At 33.9% G+C, this 15,657-nt stretch overlaps 1 protein-coding gene and 1 pseudogene across 1 annotated transcript; one reads left to right on the forward strand and one right to left on the reverse strand.

The window, feature by feature from the left end:
- Nucleotides 1-880: 880 nt before the first annotated feature.
- LOC132729134 (omega-amidase NIT2-B-like) lies at nt 881-2,143 on the forward strand (annotated as a pseudogene).
- A 1,608-nt stretch (nt 2,144-3,751) lies between these two features.
- Nucleotides 3,752-14,473, reverse strand: LOC132729149 (solute carrier family 23 member 2-like). The gene is made up of 11 exons (XM_060714892.1): nt 13,552-14,473; nt 12,299-12,456; nt 11,562-11,659; nt 10,824-10,918; nt 9,723-9,904; nt 8,120-8,240; nt 6,232-6,388; nt 5,746-5,999; nt 5,304-5,577; nt 4,776-4,871; nt 3,752-4,023 (listed from the first exon to the last, which is right to left on the reverse strand). The coding sequence occupies exons 1-11, from the start codon at nt 13,831-13,833 to the stop codon at nt 3,863-3,865; spliced, it is 1,878 nt and encodes a 625-aa protein (XP_060570875.1). The 5' UTR covers nt 13,834-14,473; the 3' UTR covers nt 3,752-3,862.
- Nucleotides 14,474-15,657: the final 1,184 nt, after the last annotated feature.

Genomic DNA, 15,657 nt, shown 5'->3' on the forward strand with positions numbered 1-15,657 from the left:
ATGATATATTTTATATGTGGTCGATTATAATAAACGTATATTGAAGAGGTCATCAGACCTCTCTCCACAGTGTTCAGACTGATTGCTGGCGGCATCCATTTTTGCGTATCTGATTGTAGTGAACGAATCTCATTTAAAGCGTAAAATCATTAGGAGCAGTCTACAAAAATTGTTTTGCGCATGCTCCGTTTCAAAATACGAAATAACTTAAACGAAAAATTAACATCGAAGTGAACAAATCGGTACATAGAAAAATCGGAAAATATCTTTTACGTTACCTAGCGCTACGTGGATGTTTCATTCCGTTTTAATCTTTCATATTGTATAAATCGATTACCGTATTGTTTTCTGAATAGTGTTTTACTATTTCGTGTTCCGATAAAAAATAACAGTGAACATTACAGGTACAATATCACCATGCACTATTATATGACCGAGTGAACCATGTACCGAAATTGTGCTGCTCCTTAAACATTTGAACCGGTATGACTAACTTACGCAACGGATATTTTTTGGCTCAAATGGCGCAAACTTTACTCAAGATTTTCCTGAAATATTCTGTAATTCAGAGCATGCAGCTTTATATATCAAATGTTATAAACATTTTTTATGTAAATATTGCACTTAAAATTGTTTGATTAACAAACTTTATGCCCGTTAAATAATTGTAATTTATAACCATTCATTGTGTCGTTTATGCAAAAATATACCGAAATATTTTCGAATTAAAAAAATCTTCTACAGCAGCAAAAAGACCTCTCGCATGCTTCTTTTAAAGAAGCAAACTTGTACAGCTATATTTGGGTTCCAGTCGGCAGTCGCCGTTTCTACAGTAAGGCTAGTGAAGTAAGAGAGTTGTTAAAGGGACACCACTTCAAGTATTTTGTGAGTTGTTAAAGGGACACCACTTCAAGTATTTTGTGATAAAAATTAGAACGAAGATGTCGGGGTCAGTTCGCCTTGCTTTAATACAGTTAGCTGTTTCTGCTTCGAAATCAGACAATCTCGCACGTGCAGCTCGTTTAATCAAAGAAGCTGCTTCAAAAGGAGCCAATATTGTTGCTTTTACCCAGTGCTTTATTTTCCCCCTTTTGGGACAGCTATTTTTCCCCCAAATTGCGAAACCTATTCCGGGGCCCTCAACGGAGCACTCGTTGGGCGGGTAAGGGGAACAATATCTACCTTATTGGTGGTTTGATTCCGAAAAAGACGGCGGGAAAATATATAAAAACGTGCACCGTTATATCCAAAAAGGGACTTGATTGCAAAACAAGGGAAAATACATTTGTTTTCATTGACTCCCGGAAAAATTAAAAATTTTAAAAAATGGAAAAAGCTGCCCTGGAAAATTTGCTTCTTTGACACTCCGTTATGTCGAATTGGAATTGGAATTTGTTACGATATCAGGTTTGCTGAGATGGCTCAAATTTACGCGAAAAATGGATGCAAATTATTGATATATCCCGGTGCCTTTAACATGACCACCGGACCTGCTCATTGGGAACTGCTTACCCGCGCACGTGCGTTAGATAACCAGCTGTACGTAGCTACGGTATCACCCGCACGGGACGAAAACGCTTCATACGTGGCATGGGGTCATAGCAGTGCAGTAAGTCCATGGGGAGAAGTGGTTGCTACGACTGGTCATGAAGAAAATATTGTGTACGCGGACATCGATTTGGGACTGGTTGACCAAATAAGGGGACAAATTCCAATATCAGTGCAAAGAAGAAACGACTTGTATGAAGTTGAAGAAAAGAAAAATGAATGAAAACCATAGTGCAACTGTGTTTATAGTTAACAACTTCGAAACTTTGGATTCTATCTGAAACATTTTTTAATATTTTGAGAAAGAACTAACTTATGTTCATGCTATTTGTAAATATAGTACCATTCACATAATTATGGTAAATTATCTCAAATTTCTTATGCGAAAATAAACAATTGAATTTGTATTGTAATTTACATGCTGATACTTTTTTAATTTATGCACACATATCTATTTTAAGCAGTAAAACATAAAGATGTAACCAGTTTTCGCTGCTTAGTGTGTTTGCTGTTATTTGCGTGCCATTGTTAATCAGTGTTTTATAAATATTTTTTGTTGTTATAAAATCACTGAAGGATTAAATTGGGAAATATTTGATATTCTTTTCTTTCTTATGACGATACTGGCATAGATCACGTTTTAAACGATGAGGAATGACCACTGGGAGGGGGCAAACTGTGGTTAAACATGTCTGCCTTTTAATCCAGCAATATTATTGTACGGCGTTTGAGTTTTGATGCAGTTTTGCAGTGTTACCCCAGCGCTGAAATGTTCTGTCTATATAATCCAGGCTCTTGTTTTACTATCAAAGTCTGGGAATAGTCGAGCACGCTGTCCCACCAACAACTATTGTTAAAATATATTGCGCTGTATACAAGTAGATAAGAGGTTGCAATCTATTGTTTGAGCATCCTTAAGTCTTCCCAACGGTTGTGCACATCGCTGATAAGGCACGGGACATCGACAGACGTCCAATATGGCCAATGTTCGCATAGTCGCTACAGCTCGTTTAAGGAGGCACGGCTAACTTCATATGGCGTTAGCTGCTGGTGTCTTGAATAAAGCCTTTTTTCAGGACTACCTCAGATTACTGTGCATTTAGGTTCTCATTGCTTGCCGTTTTAAAGCACCGTAGAGTGACATTCTTTTAACTAAAAAGTCATAAATTTGCTAATTCTCCGTGAAAATTGCATGGAGGTAAATTATCGCCTCTGTGCTTTAAAATTAACCCTAATGATTAACCCTAATGGCATACTAGGGGATTTTGGGGCCTGTACTCATTTCAAAGGGGGCTTTTGTGGGGAAAGGATCCTAATAATCAAAGACTAATACATGTACATAATACATACATATTTGGGGCACCCCCAAACGTAAAGTTATGGCCTTCACCCTTTCCCAAAAAGGAAAAGATTTCCTTAAATTTATCATGTCCCTATAAAAATTAATCGAGATTCAATGTTTAGTAGTTTTATACATTAAAAAACGGTATTCAAATTATTCATAGATAAGAGCAGTGTGCACATGAATACACAACAAATGTACATAAAAGTGACTTGTAATACATTAAATATTACCATATCTCTACTAGAAGAGACCTGTAATAATGTATCGCTGAAATATTAGCAGCCGTGGTGAATTTACATAAATTTAAGTTGTAAATTTCTAGGTCGTATATTCAATCTTAGTGTCACTGCGATGGATTCTAGATAAAATTATGATTCGTGTTAAAATAAAAGTCATAAGAAATATATTATAGAATCGATTAAAAAAAACAAAGATATATTTTTCCTTATTTTAATCTGACTAGAGTTTAGTTATACTTATTTCTAAATGTGTAGCGTTATTTAGTTGCTGATTTTAATCAGGTTGATATTTTTCAGATATAAGAATTAATTAAGTGTCATCTACAGGTCTGCTTAAACATCTGCTGAACACAAGATATATGACCTATACTGTGTCGATGTGACGTAAAACCCAAAACAAAACAAAACAAGAACACAAGATATAAAAACCGACGTTGAAAACTGAAGGAATAATAATCAATCTTCTAACATCGCCATGCAGGCATACGTTTTTTTTTGTTGTTTTTTTCTTCGTTGTTTTTCTCGGCACACACTTTACCGGGACATATTTTACTACGATTTCTCCTGTCACCATCACTTAAAATTTTCTTCCAAAACCCTTTTATCGGCGTTTCGCATGACGTCATCCCAGACGAAAGTTGAAGTCTAATAAAATTACACAAAGTTTTTTTCATATGATTTATTCTGACTAAAAAGATAAATTCTAAAGGAGTACATGTACATATTCGAATCATTCATATTTTTGAATAAATGGTAGTTTTTGGAAGAAAGGAAATGCTTTTATAGCTGTGGCTATATATGGAAGATTATAATTGTCGTCTGCCGATATTGTGTAAAACTTATCTCCTACATCATGATGTCGGCTGCGGAAACCCCTCTCCTCCTTAGTTCCTGGAAATAATAGTACATGTATAAGAATTTGTGAACAAGTACATCACAATACAATCTTGGTCATTTGTCGGCGGACGGTCCACTTAATTAACCGGCTTTCTTATAACAATGTGGTCCACTTAACCGGCTTTCTTATAACAATGAGGTCCACTTAACCGGCTTTCATATATCAATGTGGTCCACTAAACCGGCTTTCTTATAACAAAATGTGGCCCACTTAACCGGCTTTCATATATCAATGTGGTCCACTTAACCGGCTTTCTTATAACAAAATGTGGTCCACTTAACCGGCTTTCTTATAACAATGTGGTCTATTTAACCGGCTTTCTTATAACAATGTGGTCCACTTAACCGGCTTTCTTATAACAAAATGTGGTCCACTTAACCGGCTTTCTTATAACAATGTGGTCCACTTAACCTGCTTTCTTATAACAATGTACCAGGTTTTTGCAAATGACCGATAACTAATCTCACACGATATCTGATTACAAATGACCACAATTTTCCAAATCAAATCTCCGGAGAAATTATAATTCGGCTGGAGATCGCACCCTTGAATAACAAAGTCGGTATTTATTGGATTGACTTGTATTAGATGCTGCATGTCTGTATGGAAGACCACGAAAGTATCTCAAGTAGATGAGTGTTATGTACATGATGTTGGCAATCTTATATATAATAAATGATCAGTTAACTTGGATTCAATACTCTATACTCATTATGAAATTTCAGTAGAAAGTCGACATAAATACCTCTTATGGTATTGTCTAATATGGCTGCTGCAAGCCCTCCTAAAAACATTGGTGTCCCTAGCATACCTTTAACAATACCATCAGATGTGCTGTTACCTGAAATACATTGTATGGTACATGTATTGAGCATTTGTAACCATGTACACGCCCATCCCGCGGGGAGTTGTTAGGTGTAATTGATTAACTCTGACTTTCAGAGTAAAGGCCCTGCAGTGGCAGATACTTAAATTACCAGCACATGCCATACGGCCACAAGCACCGCCATTTGAAAATATATATTGGCTGTTTAAAAAGTATCTTAATATTGATCACCTACTTTTTATTTGTTAAGAATGAACGACTGTCTTTGAATACATATGAGCCTAGTCACGACAAAACCAACATAATGGGTTTGCGACCAGCATGGATCCAGACCCGCAGTCTGATCAGGTTCCATGCTGTTCGCTTACAAAGCCTATAGCAAGTAGAGAAACTGATAGCAAACGGCATGGATCCTGATCAGACTGTTAAAATATGTATTTGAATTACCCGTATTTATAGCCTCCGGGTACCGTTCTACCCATTCCGGAATAACAATCCCTGTGTATAGAGATAATCCGAACACCGCTAAATTTCGGGATGACGTCAAATCGACAGATCGCAATGAGAATATTCCTATAGCCCCGAGTATTCCGAATGTAACAAACATGGCGCCACCTATAGCAGGATCGGGCATAGTGGAAAGCACCGCCCCAAATTTGCTGATTAAAGACAAAGCTAGGCACAATATCCCTGTCGTGATCATACATGATCTACTAGCGACCTAAAAAATAAAGAAAGTGTTTAAACATTTTAGCCATCGTTGAATTCGTTGAAGTTCCAAAATGTTATATTCAATACAAAAAGCTCTTCCAAACTTTAATAGCGAACACTTACAAAAGTCCCAAATACAAATGTAAATGATATATGACATTCTGCGGCGACAATATACCTTACTAATACCAATTAATGAAACATGTGAGGTTGATGACGTTGTTGCATGACCCGCCCCTAAAGTTCCCGAAATTAGGCTTCCCAAACCCTCGAGGAGAATGGCACGGTTAATGGCGTGAGTTGGAGGTGGCGGTGATCTTGATACATATGCCGTGGCGTAATAATCACCAATAGATTCCATGATTGATGAAATTACAGCAGACAGGAAACCAACAAATATGGTCGAGTTGAACAAAGGTGACCCAAACTGACCTAAAATAGAAAAAAGGGCGATCTAGATCAACAATTAAAATATCAAACTTTTATGCCCAGCTGAAATGAAACTTTTGTAAGTTAAAGTCATTACATTGATGAATTTATCACCAAATAAATACAAATATTACCACATCATTAAACAAAAAGACTTTAATTCGATAAAGCAAAGAGTTAAGCTATTAAAAACATGTTCCAGAATAACCTTAAAAAATCACAAAGCAATAGATACCCGGATATGGTACATAGAACCATGGTGATGCAAATATAATCTCATTTCTGACGTCAGTTCGAGCCCGGTAAGAGAGACGGTCCGGGTCGTCCGGAAACACACCGGAGGCGGTAAGAATCCCGCATAACAACCATGTGATCAAAATGCCCAGCAATATCTGAAGTGTAGGTTACATATATTATGTGGTGTACGGACATAATCCCCTTCGGACAAAATCCCCTTTATGTATTTTTGTATATCCGGACATAATCCCCTTCATGGCTGGACATAATCCCCTTCATGTGTGAAATTTTGAAGTGGACAAAATCCCCTTCATAAAATTGCTACCTAGGACAAAATCCCCCTCAGAGAAATTTTCGTTTTTTAAGTGGGTATGAGAGCCACATACTGCATTATGCTGTGTAGTAAATATCTTAAAGTATAAATGAGTAGAAAATATTTCAGCAGAAAAGCACATTCAATTAGCAAAATTTAAATCACATTAAAATTGCTTTGTTAAAGCATTCATAACAATCAATCAAGTAGTGCAGTGATCTTGGTTTGATTAAATTATCACTCTTTCATCAATAGAAAGTGTAACAATGGATAGTATCTATCAATTAGAATTATCAACTTATACAATCAATGAAACAATTATTGGCTAATAAAAATGTTTTTCATACTAATCAATTTAAAACTATTAAAGAATTTGCCTAATCAAATATGTGTTATGCAGTTGATAATTTACCATAATTTTAATGAAAACTTCTAATCTAAATAAAGGTAACTATTGATACATAATTATAAATAAAAAAACAAAAGTTCATTATTCATCAATTTTTAGGGAGTATAATAATACATTATTCATCAATTTTTATGGAGCATAATAATACATTAGAAACCTATGAAACAAGGGGATTTTGTCTGGGTAGTGAAGGGGATTTTGTCCAGCCTTGCAAAAAAATGAAGGGGATTATGTCCACCCATGAAGGGGATTTTGTCCGGGTAGGTGAAGGGGATTTTGTCCGAAGGGGATTATGTCTGACATTCATATTATGTAATTCATCGACAAAAAATGATAATTAATGTTTCGCACTGAGACCCAAAAGCCTGCATACATAAATTTTGAAATTCTTACATAGATAAACAGTTTCACTTAAAATGGAAACAATGCAAGAGATAATATAGTTATAAGCTCAGCATTATTTGAAAATCGATATTTGTGTTCAGTTTGAGTTAAACGTGGTAACACTTTTCATCTTTCGCTATAAAAATTAATATTCAGGAAAAAGAAGTGAGTGAATAATCTGAAATTTTGCACGGAAATTATTGGTCAAGACCTTCATAAATTTAAATAAAACAATTTCAAGAGTCTTCATGTCTAAAAACTTCAATGGAGTCCCTTTAAACTATCAATATGATTAAGTCATTGAGAATACAGGTCTGTTATTGTAGCACAGCGCATTCTTGGAGTACATACTTCTGCAGTTAAATCTTTTTTAAAACTTAACATCAAAATGAATAAGATAATCGGCATTTACTTAAATGACTACTAAATTAGTTCGTTAAATCATTTTTGATTGTATATAAAGTAAAGAAGTTATGTAGCACTAAATTCGGTTTCTTAAATACAATGCATGCAGTTCATCTCCAAAATATGAACACGTCTACAAGTACATGCAATATATTATTATACTGGCATTTGAAATGATCGAGGCCGGATGGTTCGGGGTCAGTTGTTACACGTGTAAACTATATTTGATGGACTAATTTAAATTTGAAAACGACAGCTTCGTACAATTTAGAGTAAGAATTTAGTTATAAATAGGCATGAATGATGAAATTCAAATTTAAAAAAACAACAACAACATCAAGACGGTCACATATATAATTTACTAAACTTACTCACCGGAAACATCTGAAATATTGACACTTTATTTCCTTTACTTTTCTTTGACGCACAAAACGGTGGACATGGAATAGCTACACGACCAAAGTATAGCATAAACAAAATTATTAGAATTATGCATCTGAAAAGAAAAAAAGATAAGTTATACATACGTATGATAAGTCTGATAATGAAATTATATAAAGAAAAAAATGTAAGAATTATGATTCGTCTAACAATATTACTAATATGAAATTATGTATATTTCGCCTGTTTATGCCGATGGAGCCCCTTTTTCCTGTCATTGATAGAAATATATGGATAGTTGGATACCGATTTTATTTATTTATTTATTTCATTACTGGTACCCTTTGCTTTTGGTCAATATCTGAAGTCACGTGACAGAACTTCTTATAATGTGTATATTACTTCCAACAAGATTATGAATAATCGTCACCCACAAATCGAAAACAATCCGGAACACCTGGACGATTTTTCAAAATCATCTCGGAAATAATATGGATTGAAAGTACTTCCTGTTATGTATTTTTTTTGTAATTCGTTCTGCAATTTTGTTATGCGACTTTTTGAAGAATGCCCATTGAAATGCCATTATACCATGTTCGAAAAACCATCAACATGTTTACATTTTGTACTTTCGGTTCTCTTAACGTTACAACATTACAATTGGTATAAAAATAATGTACTTTTATTTATAAATTTACAAAAATTAAGTCGACTTTTACACGAAATAATGAAATAAAAGAAGCTAACATAAATAACAAACATAGAATTTATTTACTAATTGTTTACATAAATTATTTATTTGTTTTTGAAGCGTAAGTAAATCTGAATGTCATATCCGCCTCTATCTGATCTCCTCGGCTATAATGCTTTAAAATAAACCTCTGGCATAATATGGGGACACTATGGGACTATTTTCAGAAACATGGTAGAATCGCGGACTTCATGTGCCACCTTTTTGGCAACAGTAATATAGATATGCCATATATTTCTGGCAATGACAGGTAAAAAGGTGCTCCATCGAAATTAAAAGGCGGAATATACATAATTTCATACTAGTAATATTGTTAGACGAATCATAATTCTTACATTTTCGATTTGTGGGCGATCAGAACACGTGTTTCTTTTATGCAGTGGAAGAAAGAATAAAAGATATATTTTAAAACAGTCAACTTCTTAATTAGATATAAACCACATTTGCTGAAGTTGTAGAAGAAAGTTTCCTTCTTTCTTTCTTTCTTTCTCGCGAACGAACACTGCCTTGTAACTTAAGCGAACTTCGTTGGTGTATTCGTGTTCTACGAACAAGGCCTCTTATCCGATAAATACTGGAACAGCGGATGTTTTACGATTGTTACGATTGATATAACAAAAAGAAAGCAGAATAAAAGCAAAGAAAGATATATAACAGAAAAAAGAAGAAGAAAAAAGGAAGAAATGTGTCCATAGAACACCAATGTCTTCACATTCTACGATGGACAGAAAGCATGAATTACTACCAAGACAACAGTCGGACGGTTAATAGTAATTCTATCCTTCTCCCTAGGGGCACAAAGACAAAAAAGGGGGGAAAAGAATAAAAGAACAAAAATACACTTACACTGATGACAAGCCCCAGTGGGTTCGAATATATATCATTGGTATTTTATACAAAGACAACCCAATTAAAGATATGACAACCGATATTGTTAAAGGTCCGATAAACCTAAGTAATATGCCGACAATTCCTGTAAACCCGACAAACACTTCAAATAAAGATGCATAGATAAGGCATCCCATCATCTGAAAATAGATTTCAATATTTTATTCATTCATCAAGCATATAGTAGGCAGTGCATATGAAAACAAATATAAAGCCTATAAATTTGAAAGTTTCCCATACAAATTTGTACAGAAATAAAACACTTGCGACCATTTTCATTTTCGAATCGAGCAATATTTGTCTTGAAATGATGCCGGAAATGACGTCAAGGTCACGTGGTATTGCTACACTGAACATAAGTTGACGATAAACGAGAATTGTTTTACAAAATAATGGATTACTACAAATACCAAATATACTAGGAAAGATATCAACAGTAAGAAACTGTTTTATGGTGTTCGTAATAACGTTGTAAAATAAATAATGCAAATTTGGTTAATTTTGCTTTGTTGTTATAATTCATGAGCTGATCTTATTTGAAAGCACTTGAATGACGTTAATAATACTTATCAACATATCTATTGCAATCATTAAAATGAACACACCCCAAAAGATACAATCACATTTTTATCACAAAAAGTACATATCCTTAAGTGTCGCTGGGTTCAATTAAAAAGAATGAGCAAAGTTTGCCGGTGATAGCCGAAAAGTAGCGAGTATCATGATTGATTTGTCACAAATCTTTGTAACGTACATGAATCTAAAATACCTTCAAATTCCTTTCTTTGAAGAAAAATAAAAAAAAGTACATTGACAGCCATTGAGACAAACTCTATTGCATTCCTAAAAATAGTTTGCTATAAATGGAGAAAGGGAGAGAAAAGTAACCCTGTTTTACATGAAGTTGTACAATATACACTATTGTCCAGAATTCAACAAAAGTGGGTTTTTTTCCGATGTGTCCTGGTATTAGCTAGGAGAAAAACCCTCATTTGCCGATTTCCGGAGTATCTCTGTTATACAAAAGGACACACAAAATAACTTGTTTATTATTTACACCTCCCGAAGTTTGAAGTACATCTCATCGTCTGCTGAGGATTCTAACAAAGAACTGTTTCCACTACCCGACATATTGTAAGATGCAACACCGGCCCCTGTCAACAACAACAAAAAAAGAGAATGACTTATAAATAAAAATACAAAAAATGCTATGTCGAACACGTGTTCAGAATTAAACACTTCAATGAAATACGTATTTGACTATCTTGAAATAGGCCTTCGGTTTGAGTCAATAGAACACTATTCCATATATAGGCTTTCAGCATCGGGTTCGTAATCCAGAGGTCTCTAGTCCGACCCTCTGGCAAGACGATCTCGAACATCGAGTCCTATGGTCATTTGTCTATTACATGTATATTGAAAACAATACAAGTTTGACTCTTGTGTCAATAGAGAAAATAAGAATCTCAAAAGAAAGTCCAAAATGGCAAAATTTAAAATGTAGTAGTCTCGGTTTAATGGACGGCTGTAATGTACAAACTACCGTCCACACCCCAAAACATTAAAGGAACAAATGAGGTGGCTCGGGATGATGACTGTTAAGTTATCCAGGGACACCGGTTAGATGGACTGACCGCCGAGCATGTGTCGAAACCAGCAAATAAACCGACAGACAGGCAGAATCGCTGTACATGTATATACTGTAGAAATAAAAACAGAACAACAGGTCTACCGAATTAAGGAGTGTACTACAGTTCTGTACCATTGTGAGAGTAAATATACCAAGCACACACGTACCCTTTCTGAACAAGTTGTCGCATTGCCATCGACTGTCGCTTCTCATTGCCATTAATGGAATCAGAAAGGTGGAACACACCCCTTGAAAAATGGACAATCTGAAAATGGAAGATAGAGAATCCAAAATCTAATATGAACAACACACAATTCAAAACGAAAGAATTATAATTTATTATAAGAATTATACATGTACATGGACAATTTAGGAATTATACATGGACATTTTCAAGAATTATACATGGATATTTTAGTAATCAAATATAAACAACTTAAGAATATGGAATAATAATCTGAGTAATAAAGATGGACAACCTGAAAAAATAATGAATAGTATAAAGGAAATTTAAAAAAAGAACTTTGGAAACGCACAAAATGTGTACGAAAAAAAATTTCAAAAATGTATCTATACCACCAAAAGGTTTTCGGTTGTAAAAACATTTTAAACCAAACATGCGGTTTAAAGCAGCACACCCTCAAAAAATTTTTGAAAATGTTTTAAAAAAAAATTTGCGAAAAGAACGAAGAAAATAGTCATTCAAACTGCAAACGGCACCTACAGCCAATAAAAATTCCAAAAGAGGTCAAAATATGCATAGATTGCCCTTACGGCGTTAGTAATGCAGTAGAAAGATAGTAAAAAATACTACAAAATTGGTCATAAATGGCACATAACATGAACATTATTACATATTATATTATTATATAAAAAAAAAAACATCTGTTAATTAATGTTATACCGTATTCCAATCAAGGGTTGAAGTGTCGTACATATCCCTGTCATGAACAATGATGTACAGAACAGCTTTGCTCTGATTGGATGATCAGGTGCGGCACAAATGACGTCGGAAATGACGTAAGCAGTTGTCAAAGCCCCGCCCAACCCTAACAAAATATTCTAAAAAGACAAAAGTTAAAGATATTGTTAGAGACATGTATGACAGTCAAATGACTTACGTAAAAAATAAACATCGAAATCTCTTAAAATCCTTTGGCATTTATTTCTGTTTTAAGTGTCCCAGCTGATCTATGTAAAAGAAATTAAATTTTATATTTTAGGCTTTTCGACCTCGGCGGAGTCCCTTTAACCTGCCGAAATGATAAGCATTTTTTCAGTATATATAGTCAGACTAGACCAAGTTATATAATGGTACTATTTTTTTCACGGCGTTGTTTTATATCATTTGGTCATTTATTTTTAAAATATGTTACTTTGGGGATTACTTAAGATTCAAGTGTAGTGAAGACGAATAAATTTATGCTGAAATTATCATTGAATTCTAAAATTCATTGAATTCATTTAGACCACGAATGGACGTAATTGAAATATCAATTTATTTGCAGCTGTTTATTATATCTTTATAAATAATGCTTTTTGGAACCTAAACTATTGATAAATCTTCATTTGAGCATCATATTTAATTATGATTTAAAACCATAAAAAATTGTTTGACAGGATCTTTAACTTAAAATCTTAATAACAGTTACCTTTAGTTACACACAACAACAAAAAGAAAAAATCAACAAACAAACGATAATTGTGTTGTTTAAAAAAAGCGACGTAACTTTACTGAATTCGCCGTTACTATGTTGTAATGATTTTGTTAATGATTGTATTTTGACTATATTCATCAAACAAGTCGTAGGTGTAAACGTTATTATTTAATTTTAATATATTTATATGAGCCGCGTCACGACAAAACCAACATAATGGGTTTGCGACCAGCATGGATCCAGACCAGCCTGCTCCTCCGCTGTTCGCTATCAGTTTCTCTACTTGTTATAGGGTTTGTAAGCGAACAGCGTGTATCCTGATCAGACTGCGCGGATGCGCAGGCTGTTCTGGATCAATGCTGGTCGCAAACCCATTATTTTGGTTTTGTCGTGACGCGGTTCTTTTTGAATAAATCGTGTGGTAACATTGTTTCCTGAAATGCACTCGTGCAGTGTCATTCCCTATATAAAAAAAACTTTGTTTAAAATAATTGAGTACCTGCATAGCTACGGAAAACAGTATTGCTACCGGCGGAACTTCATTTACGTTGTATAGCAACGGGTTGTCAACAAACTCTTCAGTTTCAATGTCGTCTGCGGCAGGGTTTTCAGTACCGTCTGCTGAAAAGTGTTCGGTGTCGTCTGCTAGAGGGTTTGTAGTGTCGTCTCCTTTTATTCTTTCACTTTCATTTGTTGTGCCAGTTTTTATTGTACTCATATCAATGCTTAGATCTGCACAGTGACAGTCATCCGAATTATTTTCTTTATTTACACGATCCATGCTTGATCTTATACAATATATCGCATAATTAACATCAGTTCAAACTGCAAATTAAAATTTGAAAGTCACTGGCAATTCAAAATTAACTAATGCGCAAATAGTATGAACATGAATAGATTTTCCCGAATTGCAATGAGCAAATTATTTTCTCTTTCCCGTCATGAACTGAACCAAGTCTACATTCTTTTCCCTAGTCACTCTTTGTTAAATAAGATACAGTCGAAACCTTTAAAATAACAGTTATATATAATTATAAGTGCCATCAGCACTGTCCTGTTTTACTGTACCTTCTTACATAGTAAGACAAATTGTGGCATCTTTATTCTTAAAGGCAAACGCGACCTTCATTTGTAAAGTTGCTGACCGCTCCTGTATAAACTTAAGGTTGAAGTCTATTCTTACCATGCTTAATTACCAAATTATACTACTTTCGTTCTATGGCACGCGCTCATTTCACTAATTTATGCGTAAACACGCCCATATCATTGTGTATGCGCTTATTCATCTACATTATGCGAGAACATATTCCTTCCTCACGGACTTTGTTCAATGCCGACCATTTTACATCTATACTGGAACAGTTTGATTGATAGTATGTCATATGTTGCTGTTCTGATCGAATTTCCGTCCCGAAGCTACCCGCCCATTGGAGCGGTGACGTGTCTTGTAGAAAAATAATACAATATAATAACTAAACAATTATTGCATATATTCAAAACACAATGAGAAACAAGAACAAAACTTGCTTTTTTTTATTAACTTTTAATTTTAAACATAATATGTTACAATGGAATTCGTTACGAATCAGAAAAATGAAAATTGTGAGATCAAGTTATTAGTATTAACTATTAAGTTGTGATTTACATGGTAATCTGAATTTTGGAAATCCCTTGTTTCTTTGCTGAATTTACAAAAAAATCACAATAAAAATTGACAATAAATTTACAAAATAACAAAATTATTTATTTATATTTATTTTATTTCGTTTAATCGGTCATAGAACTGACCGGGTATATATATATATCGTACCTTCATTACCACCATAAGATACTACAAGGCACATTATGCCTCTAAAATGAATATGTTTTTCTTCTGAAGAAAAAGGCATACACGTTGTAATTAATGATTTAGAACACGTGTGATGCTAAATACACGAAGCAAATAGCGCTGAGTGTGAAATAATTTGTGAAAAATGCAAACAAAGCGGTATTTTGATTTCCATACACCATTCTAAATTACTATAACAGTACAAATTGCCAAAACACAAAAGAAACCAATGACGTTTCAGGTTTATGACCAATGAGTATATGAACTATAACAGACCACCTAAAATAAAGAGCTTTAATTTAAAGCCACATTATGCTTAGAAATGCATTTTGTTTTTTAATTCTTAATAATTAACAAACATTTGTTTAATAATGTTTAAATAATGGATTTTGGGCATGTTACATAGGAAGAAGTGCTGAACGTGCAGTACTGTGTCAGAAAATTAGAAAATACAAACAAAGAAGTATTTCAAAATGTAAATAAAGTAGTATTTTGACTTCCATGCAAAATACTAATTCACTATAATTATACCAATTACCAAGCAAGCAAAATAAGCTAAAAGATTAAAATTCAAGTTTATTTATGTGGCATATGATTTAATTTTTAGAAACTGTAAAATAATACAAAAAATAAACTTTTTGATACCATTTCCGAGGCATAATGGACCTTTAAAAATAAAAATCATAGCATTTTTAAGCTAACTTAGACATCAATAAACAGATAAATTCATATAATGTCAATTTTATTTCATCCAAGCTAACTTATGTACAAAAATAG

This window comes from Ruditapes philippinarum, unplaced genomic scaffold (genome assembly GCF_026571515.1).
Source record: "Ruditapes philippinarum isolate M1 unplaced genomic scaffold, ASM2657151v2 ctg1843_1_1_1_1, whole genome shotgun sequence".
Taxonomy (NCBI): Eukaryota; Metazoa; Mollusca; class Bivalvia; order Venerida; family Veneridae; genus Ruditapes; species Ruditapes philippinarum.

Bases quoted from the DNA above. Each gene is read 5' to 3' on its own strand.
- LOC132729149 (XM_060714892.1), bottom strand. From the start codon at position 13,833: ATGGATCGTGTAAATAAAGAAAATAATTCGGATGACTGTCACTGTGCA. The intron at 11,660-12,298 runs GTATAACATTAA...TTCCATTTTCAG, and splicing joins CAACCCTTGATTGGAATACG to ATTGTCCATTTTTCAAGGGG. The intron at 6,389-8,119 runs GTGAGTAAGTTT...CCTACACTTCAG, and splicing joins CAATATTTCAGATGTTTCCG to ATATTGCTGGGCATTTTGAT.